The following is a 15,375-nucleotide window of genomic DNA, read 5'->3' as shown; positions in this document are numbered from 1 at the left end:
GTTTATATTCTTAATAAAGTTATAAACAATGATTTCATATGACTTTTGCATAGCGTCTTTGAAAAAATACATTGCAAATATTAGTATTTGCGTTTTTAAGGTATCCAGCCCACGCATATGTTAAAATTATTCTAAGCCATTTTTGCTGTAAAATTTAATAAAAACGTTTTGTATGTAGAAAATCAAAACTGTAAAATATATCATTTTATCATATTTAAGTTGTAATAAAGAGCAATTATGCAAATGTGCAATCTGTAATAGCTATAAATATGGTATTTTTTCAGGCACTTATTTAACATATAAGTTATTAAGTACCCTTCAAACCATATTAAAATTGTTTGATTTCACCGAACATAAACACAAATAATTAAGATATCATGAAGCTTTCAACAAAATCGATCATTTGTTGGTCGATTTCCTTAAAGTATAAAATACTGCCGACGTTTCCACACATTTTCGCTGTCGTCGAGCTTTCTACGATTTGCACACTATGAACCCAACATCAGTGTCTCTTTTTTCACTTTATATTATGATACATATTTTTTATATTTTGAACATGTGATAATAATACCTATGCTGAGTATGCATATACTCGTTTATCACGCCTCCAACATGAATGACGCAACGCCATTGGTCCAGGAATGGTCACGCGGTGACAATACATTTATATCGTACCAAAATGGCGTCTATTATCCGATTCCGACGTAAATTATAATATGCCCATCAATATCATATAATTATGTCTATGATGTTCATGCTTTGAATATGGGTAAGTGTATATTTCGTTTCTCTGTGTCTCGTTGGAATTGTTCATTCTTCCGTATATATATATATATATATATATATATATATATATATTATATATATATATATTATATATTTCATATGAACAAATCATTCATCGACAGGTTGGGAAAAGGAACCGGCGTGTTTAGTGAGAACTATGCATACGTTCTGTGCTTATCATATGAAATAAAATGAAAAGCCCAACAATTAAATAAGTGATCAATGAACAGTGAAATAGTGTTCAAACCGGAAGTTGTTGTTTCAGGGTGAATACACGCATTCACATCCAGATTCAAAAGCGATATTGCCTGACCAGGTTGGTGCGTAATAACTATAGATATCGATGTAAGTTTGTAGTCGGGGATGCCAGGAATCGTCAGTGTTTGAACGCCTTCCTGGTTCATTTCTGTCGTCTGCAAACATTAAGAATTCAAACAGTAAAGTAACTGATAACACGTCACTGCTTTAATAAAACACGTGCCTGCTGTTATTAAACACGTGACTGAAAACCTCAACAAATAGCAAAGCAAGAGTGACGAGCCTTTCTGTATTATAAAATGTATGTGTTGTGACGATGTACTATGTGCAAGTCAATAAACTGTCTGTCTGTCTGTCTGTCTGTCTGTCTGTCTAATGACGTTCGTATTCTCGCCGGCAATTTTTGTCCAAAGTTTTATTTGAATATCTTATCGGGTTCTGAGTTATGGCTAAGCTTTAACCTTAAGCACACTGGCGCTGGCATTAACAACGACGCCGATGGACACAACGGCGCAACGGCTATGGCAACCATAAACATTTTTCTTCGAAAAAAAACAATTTTTCACCAAACGGTGAAAGCCGTTATCAATCTTCATTTTTCAGTCACATGTGACCAGTCACATTTAAAAAGTAACAAACTCATTAGTTATATGCCGAAAAAGAAGGCAGCCAAAATGTTTGCTCATACATTTGGGCTTAAATTACTCATGTTTTACAACATTAACCTAGGTAATGAATTTATTAAAAGTAGGTCACTGTAAATTGTGATTTTGTTTACATTTTTTTAGTTTTGATAGATTAAATACTCATCAATTATTAACAATAAGACGCATGTACACATTAATAGTGATTACAAGTTAACCTTTTCATCGCGAGGCTTATATTTCAAATATTGAACGATTTACCTGTTCAGTTATCCCGTCAAATCCCTCAAACTGGATACCAATATTTGCAGTTTTAACGTTTCCATTTAAACTGAGTTCCAGACCAGCCAAATAAAAGCTCTCTGTTGATGTTATTGTGAAGCCAACTTCTTCGCTAGATCCAGACGAGCTAGACGTCCATGGCGTTCCATCAAGAATGTCTTCTATATTACCAGATCCCGGCTGCTGGCCAGGATTTTGAGTCAGGTGGATGGTAGGGTCAGAGTATGTATCCAACGGCATCATTGTTGCTCCATTCTCAGAACAGATATCTACTTCAGTAATAAAAAATATTAAAATAACTCAATCAGTGTGTGAATACCACGTGATAAATTGCGGCATAAATGCTAAAATACTAATTTTTTTTCACCATTTAAAATGAAACATAGCTCAGTCTACGACGCTTACAGAGCCCTACCTTCGGCCTTTTACCAGAGTTTGATCGAGAGTCTTATTTAATGAAAACACTTCGACAAACCTTTTCACAAAACCGCCGCCTGAAGCACTGTAAAAACATTAGTTTGGAAACAGGTTTGTCGATGTGTCTGAGTAATCTAATCATCTAATCAGACCCTGGTAATAAAACGAGGGCGGGACTCTTTAAACGGCATAGATTGCACTTTATTTCATTTATAATGGCGCTTACAGAGCCCCACCTTCTGCCAAGTTATCTTGGTTTTAAGTATACATATTAAGCAAAATGTTTCCACTGACGTAGCATATATGACGTACTTTATCACGTGGTATACACACACTGTCAATAAACAAATACGATTTTGCTTGGTAACCCCATTAAATTTTGGCATCGTTTGAAAAGCATTGCTTTCTGATTATTATAATGTAAATATAAATGACCGTGAAAAAATGCCATATATATATATGTAAAGTTTTCTCAGTTTACATTTTTATCTTTATTCCAACTTAAATCAGTAGTAAATTTACCAACTAACAATTTAAAGGTCAATAAGATTTTTCTTAATATATGTTTCGGTTTATTTTTTAGTAATTATGTCTAAGTGCATAACACCCTGTCAAATGATACTAACATAAAATGGCGTCACCAAGCATCAAAATATCACCTCAATGCACATCGGGTACCTTTAAAGGTTTTAATTAAATAACTTTCTTTATGAGCCCTTCACACAGCATTTGCCTCGTCCAATAATACAAAAGCCTCCTCTATAAAAGTGCCAATATCTATATCAGTTAGCGGCCCCTGGCCGAAAAGTTATACAGATATAAATCCCGCATTTTAAATAATTTGATTGGCTAATTGAACAGGGACAAAAATTATATAGATTCGCAGCTTGAAATTCGAAAACGGCAGCCATTTTATTTTAACGTCAGTATTAAAACGTTCGTTTTAGTTATATGTTATTGTTTTATTTAATAAATTTAGTGTTTAAACTTTAAATCACTTAAGTGCATGAAGTTATTTAATAAAATTGTCAATAAATTAGTGATTTGATATTGGCCCTGTTATTTGTCCTCGGGACAGTCGTATTGGCCCTCGGCCGGACTGCCCTCCGACAAATAACAGGGCCAATATCAAATCCTTATTTATTAACCTATAATATCATTCGTTGAAGGTCGCATTATTTTTTAAAAGGAACTCTTGGTATTTTGGCGGTTGGGTCTTTTTTATATTTTGAAAGATACAGTTAATATTTGACTGAATAACCTTATCTCTAAAGATTACACATAAGTGTTAGTGTACGCTTTCTTGAATAACAATATCATGTTTTCAGTATCGTTTTAACCAGAAGGTAAATATTTTACGTAATGTATCAACACAGTATATGTTTAACCACCTACCAGACGGTGTTGTCGGAATAGATGTTGTCGTTGTTATCTTCTCACAAGCCTTTGGTACAATGCCAGATATTTCCACTGAAGTGCTATCCGTTTTTGGGATCAAATCTATTTTCACTGCGTTTACGGCTTTGTCACCAGGAGGAAGTATTGAATATCCGTTTTCTGTCTCAACGGGTGTCTGTTGAACGTAAATTTTAATTGTTATTATTGCTAAGTTTGCTAATTTTAAGGGTTTTTAAAATATTTCGTGTATAGCTTAATAAGAAATTAAATCAGATCATAGGTTCCATTGTTCAGAACATTGTTAAGTTGACAACGTTCTTAACTTGATCGGTGTTTACATTTTAATAATTGATACTCTGAAAGTTTCATGGACACACACGTGATAAACCATATTGTTATATTTTTGTTTTATTGACTACATTGTTGGAATCATTGCACACCTTTAAGTATTATTGTCAATTAGGAAAGGCTAATGTTCTATATTTAAATAAAATCGACATCCGTGAATAGCTTTGCAAATCAACGTCTTTTACTAAATGTCCTTCATTTCGTAGATTTTCAAACTTAAAAAAAACGTTTGCTCATTAACCTATGTGTGGACAATCTCCTACGCAGTGATCACCCTTGAAAAGCAAACACGTTTTATTTAACAGCTCAACCTCAGGTATGTAAAATGTTAAGAAATGCTTTTTACATGTTTGTATGTACTATGTGAGAAATATTCAAATGAGCGATATATAACTTTATAAATAAGGTCCCGTGATTTTGATAATCATAACGTGATATGCGAGATGGCAGTGATCACTGCGCGACAAGGAATGTGACCGCTTAGGGAAGATTGACGTATGTATACAAAACCACAATAACTCACAATGGTGTCTGATGTACCGTCCGCATACTCTATAGTAGCAGATGTTGCTTCGCCATTAGTGACAACTATTACTTCGTCAATATCTGCTTGAGATTTCCTTGAAACTTTAATTACAACTTTGTCATCGACAGGAGTCACTGACAATGTTGTTGCACCGCTTTCGTTTACAAGGTTCTCCACCTCAATCGACGATTTGGCTTCACCGTTAATCTCAATGTCCATGTCGTTTGGTTGCACAGGTTGGTCCATTTCATCATCGTCACAAACTGGAATTTTCATTGGAATTGTATACACTCTAATTATAAGCTTAAGCGCTTACGATATGTTACCATTTACCACAAAAACATATATTCGATTTTTACAATGCAATACTTATTGCCGGTTGTTTTTTTCACTGAAATTAATTAAAAGGTTCTGTTACAAAAAAATAACGAGGAGGTGCGTAAATTGCTAAGGAATATACGTCAACCTCAAAGGGTCCTGTATGGTGTTGATTTCGCTAAGGTTTGCTAATAGAGTTTTACTGTGGTCGTGATGGCTACTAAATGTAAATAGGACTTATACTTGCTTAATCTAGTAGGTTAAACATTGAACAAAAAGTGTAGTTATTTCAACGATCAGGGTAGCTGTAATGTCCGAACTAATATGCGCTTAAACCTTGTAACTATGGTTTGTATAGATTGGATGAGTAACTATCATGTTTAAGAATGGTAAGTTTCAGTATGACATCTTGCCGTAAGTACGCACGACATGTTTGAATCCAAAACACGTAAGAGTTTTCAAATGACCCATTTTACAATTTTACGTCAGTGTACGCGAAAAGGAAACAAAAATATAAAAACCGATGTTTAGATATGTTCGGTCTTTAAATACATATTTCAATGTTATAAGCTTTTAAGGATACCGATGTACAATTAAGATACTCGTGTTATCGTGTCATTTGCCGGCATGTGAAAATTTCATGGCTGGTGACCTCATATGATATTGGTGTCAATTTAAAATGTATTACTAACTTATTACCAATATGTTAACTTAAAGACCAAAATTCATTTCAGTAAAATGTATGGCAGTATGTATTTTTTCAACAAAGATCGTACGAGAAATGACCGAATTTTAATTTAAAGCTAAAACAGCGTGTTTGTATCGGTATAAAAATGTACATTTTTTTCAAATGGTAGCAGAATAATATATTTAAAAATAGTATATTTTATTTTTCACTGTTCAAAATGCACCAGTTTATAAATGTGCTGACTTCTAGTTTCCAGATTTTTACATGATTTTGTTGAACGTTTGTAGACCTAACGACCTAAGTACGCATAACATGTTTATATTCTTAATAAAGTTATAAACAATGACTTTATATGACTTTTGCATAGCGTCTTTGAAAAAATACATTGCAAATATTAGTATTTGCATTTTTAAGGTATCCAGCCCACGCTATGTGAAAATTATCCATAGCCATTTTTGCTGTAATATTTAATAAAAACGTTTTGTATGTAGAAAATCAAAACTGTAATATATATCATTTAAGCATATTTAAGTTGTAATAAAGAGCAATTATGCAAATGTGCAATCTGTAATAGCTATAAATATGGTATTTTTTCAGGCACTTATTTAACATATAAGATATTAAATACCCTTCAAACCATATTAAAATTGTTTGAGTTCACCGAACATTAACACAAATAATTAAGGTATCATGAAGCTTTCAACAAAATCGACCATTTGTTGGTCGATTTCCTTAAAGTATAAAATACTGCCGACGTTTCAACACATTTTCGCTGTCGTCGAGCTTTCTACGATTAGCACACTATGAATCAGTGTCTCTTTTTTCACTTTATATTATGATACAATTTATTTTCATCTTTATGAACATGTGACAATTATACCTATGCAGTGTATGCATATACTCGTATATCACGCCTCCAACATGAATGACGCAACACCATTGGTCCAGGAATGGTCACGCGGTGACCCCATATTTTTCCATATATGCACTAAATTTATATCGTACCAAAATGGCGTCTATTTTCCGATTCCGATGGTTATTTGAAAAATATGAACATGTAAACAGATTGTCGACGTTATATAAACGTTTCGGGGTTAGTAGGTGACTTGATATGGGCTATACGAGGCGTAGGGAACCATATTTAATTTCGAGCTTCGCTCTCACCCGATATGGTTTTCTTTGCCCAGTATATTTCAAATCGGGTCACTACTAACCCCGTAAATTATAATATGGATTATATTATGCCCATCAATATCATATAATTATGTCTATGATGTTCATGCTTTGAATATGTATAAGTGTATCTTTGGTTTATCTGTGTCTCGTTGGAATTGTTCATTCTTCCGTATATATATATATATATATATATATTTATTCCATATGAGCAATTCATTCATCGACAGGTTGGGAAATGGAACCGGCGTGTTTAGTGAGAACTATGCATACGTTCTGTGCTTATCATATGAAATAAATGAAAAGCCCAACAATTAATTAAGTGAACAATGAACAGTGAAAAAGTGTACAAACCGGAAGTTGTTGTTTCAGGGTGAATACACGCATTAACATCCAGATTCAAAAGCGATATGGCCTGACCAGGTTGGTGCGTAATAACTATAGATATCAATGTAAGTTTGTAGTCGGGGATGCCAGGAATCGTCAGTGTTTGAAGGCCTTCCTGGTTCATTTCTGTCGTCTGCAAACATAAAGAATTCAAACAGTAAAGTAACCGATAACACGTCACTGCTTTAATAAAACACGTGCCTACTGTTATTAAACACGTGACTGAAAACCTCAACAAATAGCAAAGCAATAGTGACGAGCCTTTCTAATGACGTTCGTATTCTCGCAGGCAACTTGTGTCCAAAGTTTTAATTGAATATCGTTATCGGGTTCTGAGTTATGGCTAAGCTTTAACCTTAAGCACACTGACGCTGGCATTAACAACGAAGCCGATGGACACAACGGCGCAACGACTATGGCAAACATAAACATTTTTCTTCGAAAAATACGACAATTTCACCAAACGGTGAAAGCCGTTATAAATCTTCATTTCTCAGTCACATGTGGACAGTCACATTTAAAAAGTAACAAACTCATTAGTTATATGCCGAAAAAGAAGGCAGCCAAAATGTTTGGTCATACATTTGGGCTTAAATTACTCATGTTTTACAACATTAACCTAGGTAATGAATTTATTAAAAGTAGGTCTCTGTAAATTGTGATTTTGTTTACACTTTTTGAGTTTTGATTGATTAAATATTCATCAATCATTAACAATTAGACGCATGTACACATTAATAGTGATTAAGTGTTGCTTGTATAAGTTAACCTTTTCATCGCGAGGCTTATATTTCAAATATTGAACGATTTACCTGTTCAGTTATCTCGTCAAATCCCTCAAACTGGATACCAATATTTGCAGTTTTAACGTTTCCATTTAAACTGAGTTCCAGACCAGCCAAATAAAAACCCTCTGTGGGTGTAATTGTGAACCCAACTTCTTCGCTAGATCCAGACGAGCTAGACGTCCATTGCTCTCCATTAAGAATGTCTTCTATATTACCAGATCCCGGTTGCTGGCCAGGATTTTGAGTCAAGTGGATGGTAGGGTCAGAGTATGTATCCAACGGCATCATTGTTGCTCCATTCTCAGAACAGATATCTACTTCAGTAATAAAAAATGTTAAATAACTCAATCAGTGTGTGAATACCACGTGATAAATTGCGGCATAAATGCTAAAATACTATTTTTTTCACCATTTAAAATGAAACATAGCTCAGTCTACGACGCTTACAGAGCCCTACCTTCGGCCTTTTACCAGAGTTTGATCGAGAGTCTTATTTAATGAAAACACTTCGACAAACCTTTTCACAAAACCGCCGCCTGAAGCACTGTAAAAACATTAGTTTGGAAACAGGTTTGTCGATGTGTCTGAGTAATCTAATCATCTAATCAGACCCTGGTAATAAAACGAGGGCGGGACTCTTTAAACGGCATAGATTGCACTTTATTTCATTTAAAATGGTGGGGAAAAAGAAAAGTTATCATGGTTTTGAGTATACATATTAAGCAAAATGTTTCCGCCTGACGTAGCATATATGACGTACTTTATCATGTGGTATACACACACTGTCAATAAACAAATTTTCGCCTATATGGCCCTGGTGCTAAATTTGCTTGGTAACCCCATTAAATTTTGGCATCGTTTGAAACAGTATTGCTTTCTGATTACTTTAATGTAGATATAAATGATATATATGTAAAGTTTTTGCAGTTTACATTGTTATTCTTTATTCCAACTTAAATCAGTAGTAAATTTTACCAACTAACAATTTAAAGGTCAATAAAGCTTTTTCTTAATATATGTTTCGGTTCATTTTTTAGTAATTATGTCTCAGTGTATAACACCCTGTCTTATGATACTAACATAAAATGGAGTCAACAAGCATCAAAATATCACCTCAATGCACATCGGGTACCTTTAAAGGTTTTAATCAAATAACTTTTTATTATAAGCCCTTCACACAGCATTTGCCTCCTCCAATAATACAAAAGCCTCCTCTATAAAAGTGCCAATATCTATATCAATTAGCGGCCCCTGGCCGAAAAGTTATATGGATATAAATCCCGCATTTTAAATAATTTGATTGGCTAATTGAACAGGGACAAAAATTGTGTAGATTCGCAGCTTGAAATTCGAAAACGGCAGCCATTTTATTTTAACGTCAGTATTAAAACGTTCGTCTTTGTTATATGTGATTGGTTTATTTAATAAATTTAGTGTTTAAACTTTAAATTCCTTAAGTGCATGAAGTTATTTAATAAAATTGTCAATAAATTAGTGATTTGATATTGGCCCTGTTATTTGTCCTCGGGACAGTCGTATTGGACCTGGGCCGGACTGCCCTCCGACAAATAACAGGGCCAATATCAAATCCCTTATTTATTAACATATAATATCATTCGTTGAAGGTTACACTAATTTTTGAATAGTACCCTGAAATTTTGCGGTTGGTTTTTTTTTATATTTTGAAAGATACAGTTATTCTCCCACCTCAGATAAGAAGATCAAATAATTTAACCATGCTAGAAAATCTTATCTTGCCCACGGGCGAAGATAAAATGCCCGTATAAAACTCTTTTTTAATGGTCATCATTATGGAAACCTTGTCTTGTGGCAATATTTAGATCACTTACTTATTAATTATTTGTCGCCTAAAATGTCATCATAAAACAGTTTTCAAGCACCTTTCAAGAAAAAATGCTACACACTCCTTAGAACGATTTAAAGACCGATTTGACTATTAGCATAATCTAAATCACTGCGCGCATATCCATACGCAATTATTTTCACTAAGCACAAAAGAGTGCCAGCAAAAAAAATACATTTTTACTTAATTTTGTTTAACTGAGGTGGGAGAAAAAGCATCTACCATTGTCGCTCGTGTAAGATAGGTTCATCCCGACCACCGCGCAGGGTGTTTTGCGTTTCCGAAAACACTCTACGCTCGGGTCGGAATGAACCTATCTTACACTCTCGGCCATGAAAGATACAGTTAATATTTGACTAAATAACCTTATCTCTAACGATTACACGTAAGTGTTAAAGTGTACGCTTGCTTAAATAACAATATCAAGTTCTCAGTATCGTTTTAACAAGAAGGTAGATATTTTACTTAATTTATAAACACAGTATATGTTTTACCACCTACCAGACGGTGTTGTCGGAATAGATGTTGTCGTTGTTATCTTCTCACAAGCCTTTGGTACAATGCCAGATATTTCCACTGAAGTGGTATCCGTTCTTGGGACCAAATCTATTTTCACTGCTTTTACGGCTTTGTCACCAGGAGGACGTATTGAATATCCGTCTTCTATCTTAACAGGTGTCTGTTGAACGTAAATTTTAAGTGTTACTGCTTATAACTAGCTTAAATCTTGTTTAAGTCGTAACCGTACAATCACTGTTGTGACTACTAATCAGCTGAGTTTCCATAATGTATCTAAATGACTAGATAAACAGCTTATTATATCTATTATTATCAATTTTGTTTCAAATGAACGATAAATAACATTTTGAATAAGGTCACATGATTTGGATCATCATCACGTGATACATGAGTTGACAGTATTCAATGCACGACAAAGGAATGTGACCGCTGAGGGAAGATTGACGTATATACAAAACCACAATAACTCACAACGATGTCTGATGTACCGTCCGCATACTCTATAGTAGCAGATGTTGCTTCGCCATTAGTGAGAACTGTTACGTCATCAATATCTTTCATAAACTTTGGCGAAACATTAATTGCAACTTTGCCGTCAACAGGTGTTTCTGACAGTGGTGCACCGTTTTTGTTTACAAGGTCATACACCTCCTCCGGCGATTTGGCATTACTGTTAATCTCAATCTCCATGTCTTCTGATGGCAGAGGCTGGTCCATTTCATTATCGTCACATACTGGAATTTGTATTGGGAAATTATACACTCTATCAATAAGCCTAATCTTTTACAATATGTTACCATTTGCCACAAAGAAATATATTTGATTTTTACAATTCAATACTTATTGTCTTTTTTTCTGCACTAAAGTTAAATAGAACGTTTCTGTTACAACAAAATAACAAATTTGTGCGCGAATTGCTGAGACATGTACATCAACCTCGCAGAGTCCTTTATAAACTTGAATTCGCTAACATTTGCTAAAAGAGTTTTACTGTGATCTTGATGGCTAGTATGTGTAGATGGGATAGTGTACCTATACGTGTTTAATAAAGTTGGTTAAACATTGAACTAAGAGAGTCGTCAAAGCCAATTTGTCCAATATCCAAAGTCCAATATGGATAATTTAAGGGCTTATACAGTGTAGTTATTTTAGCGATCAGAATACTTATATTTATCGAAATAATAAGCCCTAAAAACCTTGTAACTTATTTGGTAAAGGTTAGATAAGTAATTATCATTTACAGCTTTATTGTTGCGTAATTGGTTGATTGACAATCTCATGTGATGTTATCAATGTATGGTTGAGATGTCAAAATATAATTATATTGCTTTTAAGAAAGTCCAGATGGTCTAGTTGAGCAGTTGCTGATTAACTAAGGTTATTTCTTATTCTTGATTTTACCGGCGTGGGTTCGCACTCCACTAACCCAACATACTTGTTTTATACTATATCGATTGTTTGTCTGCAATTTCGATAACATGAAGAATATAATGATACAATTAATGTTTAAGATGTATAACCGGGAAATTTATTTAAACTGAAAACGTGTTAGGTAAAATATGCAAATCATTAGTTTATAAAGCAACATAGTATTAGGGATTCAGAGAGTCACGTGAACTGCAAATTTTGTTATGATGTTGTGTGCGCTAAATTTAGATTATACTAAAAGGATATTCGTGTTTTTTGTTGCATTTTGTGATTGCATTAAATGCGTATTTGGGGGAGTTAAAAACTTAAAAAGAAAATTGTCCCATTCATGGTCTCTTAGTGTTATCATATATGTTTATATTAAACCTTACATAGCTGTTTGCCTTCCTTGTTTTACGACATCACCGGTCCATATCATATTGTACGACCGTCCAGACCTCGCCAAACATATTAAAAGGCCTGCTGACGTCAGGGTACTTATGATAATTTGGCGGTTGGGTTAATTTTATTTTTTTAAAGTTACAGTTACATTTGAAATAATATGTTGATCTCGAAGGGTACACTTAAGTGTTAAAGGGTACGCTTTCTTAAAAAAAATCAAGTTTTCAGTATCGCATTAACCAGAATATAGATATTATACTTAATTTGTCAACACAGTATATATTTAACAACCTACCAGACGCAGACGGGGTTGTCGGAATAGATGTTGTCGTTGTTATCTTCTCACAAGCCTTTGGTACAATGCCAGATATTTCCACTGAAGGGCTTCCCGTTCTTGGGACCAAATCTATTTTCACTGCTTTTACGGCTTTGTCACCAGGAGGACGTATTGAAAATCCGCCTTCTATCTTAACAGGTGTCTGTTGATCGTAAATTTTAATTGTCATTACTCATTATCAACTTACATTTATTAGAATATTCATAATTTGTAGAACATACAATCACAAATTATTATCCAAGTTTGCTAATTTTAAAGGTTTTTAAAATAATTCGTTTATAGCTTAATAAGAAATTAAATCAGACCATAGGTTCCATTGGTCAGAACATTGTTAAGTTGACAACGTTCTTAACTTGATCGTGTTTACATTTTAATATTTGATACTCTGAAAGTTTCATGGACACACATGTGATATGCGCTCTTGCTAATTGTTTTTGTTTTATTAACTACAAGTGTTGGAATCGAATCATTGTACTCCTTAAATTATTATTGTCGTTAAGGAAAGGCTAATATTCTATGTTCAAATAAAATCTAAATCCGTTTATAGCTTTGCAAATCAACGTCATCTACCGAATGTCCTTCAATTCCGTTTGGAGTTTTAAACTTTACAAAAAAACGTATGCTCTTTAGCCTATGTATGGACGAACTCCACGCAGTCATCTCCCTTAACAAGCAAAAATCTTTGCCAACATGTGTGAAAATAGGTCAACTTCAGGTATGTAAAACTTTAGGGAAAATACTTTTAAAAAGTATGTATGTATTAGGTGGGAAATATTCAAATGAACGATTAATACCTTTTGAATAGGGTCACATGATTTGGATCATCATCACGTGATACATGAGTTGGCAGTATTCACTGCATGACAAAGGGACGGTAGATTGACGTATGTATACAAAACCACAATAACTTACAACGATGTCTGAACTTTCGTCCGCATACTCTATAGTAGCAAGTGTTGCTTCGCCATCAGTGACAACCGTTACTTCGTCAATATCTGCTTGAGATTTCCTTGAAACTTTAATTACAACTTTGTCGTCGACAGGAGTTACTGACAATGATGTTGCACCGCTTTCGTTTACAAGGTTCTCCACCTCAATCGACGATTTGGCTTCACCGTTAATCTCAATGTCCATGTCGTTTGGTTGCACAGATTGGTCCATTTCATCATCGTCACAAACTGGAATTATCATTGGAATATACTACATTTATTAATAAGATAAAGCGGTTACGGTATGTTACCATTTACCACAAAAACATATATTCGATTTTTAAAATGCAATACTTATTGACGGATTTTTACTTAAAACGTTCTGTTACAAAATAACAACAATGATATGCGAAAATTGCTTAGGAATATACGTCAACCTGGAAGGGTCCTTTTTGATATTGATTTCGCTAAGGTTTGCTCAAAGAGTTTTACTGTGATCTTGATGGCTATTAAATGTACATAGGACCTATACATGTTTAATCAAGTAGGTTAAATATCGATCAAAGAGTGTGAACAAAGTCATCTTGGTTAAGTTTGGATAATTCAAGGGTATATATATTGTAGTTATTTCAGCGATCAGGCTACCTGTAATGTCCAATAATATGCGCTTAAACATTGTAACTATGTTTTATATAGATTGGATGAGTAACTATCATGTTTAAGAATGGTAAGTTTCAGTATGACACCTTGCCGTAAGTACGCACGCCATGTTTGAATCTAAAACACGTAAGAGACTTCAAATGACCCATTTTACAATTTTACGTCAGTGTACGCGAAAAGGATTTTTTTTATAAAAACCGATGTTTAGATATGTTCGGTCTTTAAATACATATTTCAATGTTATAAGCTTTTAAGAATTCCGATGTACAATTAAGATACTCGTGTTATCGTGTCATTTGCCGGCATGTGAAAATTTCATGGCTGGTGAACCCACATGATATTGGTGTCAATTTAAAATGTATTTTACTAACTTATTACCAATATGAAAAGTTAAAGACCAAAATTCATTTTAGTAAAAGTTATGGCAGTATGTATTTTTTCAACAAAGATCGGACGAGAAATTACCGAATGTTAATTTACGGTTAAAACAGCGTGTTTGTATCGGTATATAATGTACAAATCCCTTTACAACTCATTGTTTCTCTCAAATGGTAACAGAATAATATATTTGAAAATGATATATTTTATTTATCACACTTAAAATTTAACATTACTGTAAGTCGGGTATAATAATTATATAAGTAAAATGAACATTGACTTTCACAAAATTAGAAAACTAAAATTCAATGTTCTTTCTTAAATGTGTTCTTGATTGATGCATATGTTTGTTTTTGTGTATTTGAATTTCAAGGTCTGCCCGCGCCCATTGGCTGAATTATGACTTGATCGCGCCGCTGCGCCATAACGGCTTAAATTGTAATTTAAATGCAATAAGCGACATGAAATGGTAGTGACAGCAATTCGCAGTCAAATCCAGACATTGGAAGACTTGAAGAAACAGAGTGAGATACAAGAGAACCGGGTGCGATACCCTAAAGACCCCCTTGGTTCTTTAACGTGCGTGGAGACGGTGATTAATGCATATAAAATTGTGAATACTTTTTTTCACATTGTTCGCTCATAATTGTACCTCTGAACATTTTAAAAACATTCAAATTACAAAAAGACAGATTGGATTTAAAGTGTTGTACATTTCCATTAGAGAGTGGTTGGGGTTCTGTGGAAAAAAATGATAGTCATTTGTCTTTGCTTAATTTCACATTTCTATATTTTTGCAATCTCAACAAAAACAACAATAAAACAAGTGCTATCAAACATTATCAATTATATAAACTAGTGAAAAT

The 15,375-nt window shown here is 33.9% G+C and overlaps 1 protein-coding gene across 1 annotated transcript in view; it reads right to left on the bottom strand.

Moving 5' to 3' along the window:
- Nucleotides 1-15,375, bottom strand: part of LOC128216260 (mucin-2-like) — a 99,259-nt gene that overhangs the window by 3,137 nt on the left and 80,747 nt on the right. The window contains exons 62-71 of the mRNA XM_052922829.1: nucleotides 13,455-13,720; nucleotides 12,501-12,684; nucleotides 10,868-11,130; nucleotides 10,379-10,556; nucleotides 8,038-8,330; nucleotides 7,193-7,358; nucleotides 4,657-4,922; nucleotides 3,783-3,960; nucleotides 1,950-2,239; nucleotides 1,034-1,199 (exon numbers count right to left, since the gene is read on the bottom strand). Coding sequence (XP_052778789.1) covers nucleotides 1,034-1,199; nucleotides 1,950-2,239; nucleotides 3,783-3,960; nucleotides 4,657-4,922; nucleotides 7,193-7,358; nucleotides 8,038-8,330; nucleotides 10,379-10,556; nucleotides 10,868-11,130; nucleotides 12,501-12,684; nucleotides 13,455-13,720 — 2,250 coding nt within the window. The remainder of the gene's footprint in view (nucleotides 1-1,033; nucleotides 1,200-1,949; nucleotides 2,240-3,782; nucleotides 3,961-4,656; nucleotides 4,923-7,192; nucleotides 7,359-8,037; nucleotides 8,331-10,378; nucleotides 10,557-10,867; nucleotides 11,131-12,500; nucleotides 12,685-13,454; nucleotides 13,721-15,375) is intronic.

Source organism: Mya arenaria, chromosome 14, assembly GCF_026914265.1.
Source record: "Mya arenaria isolate MELC-2E11 chromosome 14, ASM2691426v1".
Classification (NCBI taxonomy): Eukaryota; Metazoa; Mollusca; class Bivalvia; order Myida; family Myidae; genus Mya; species Mya arenaria.
Note: the sequence above shows the minus strand (reverse complement) of the source record. Positions and strands in the feature narration are given on the sequence as shown.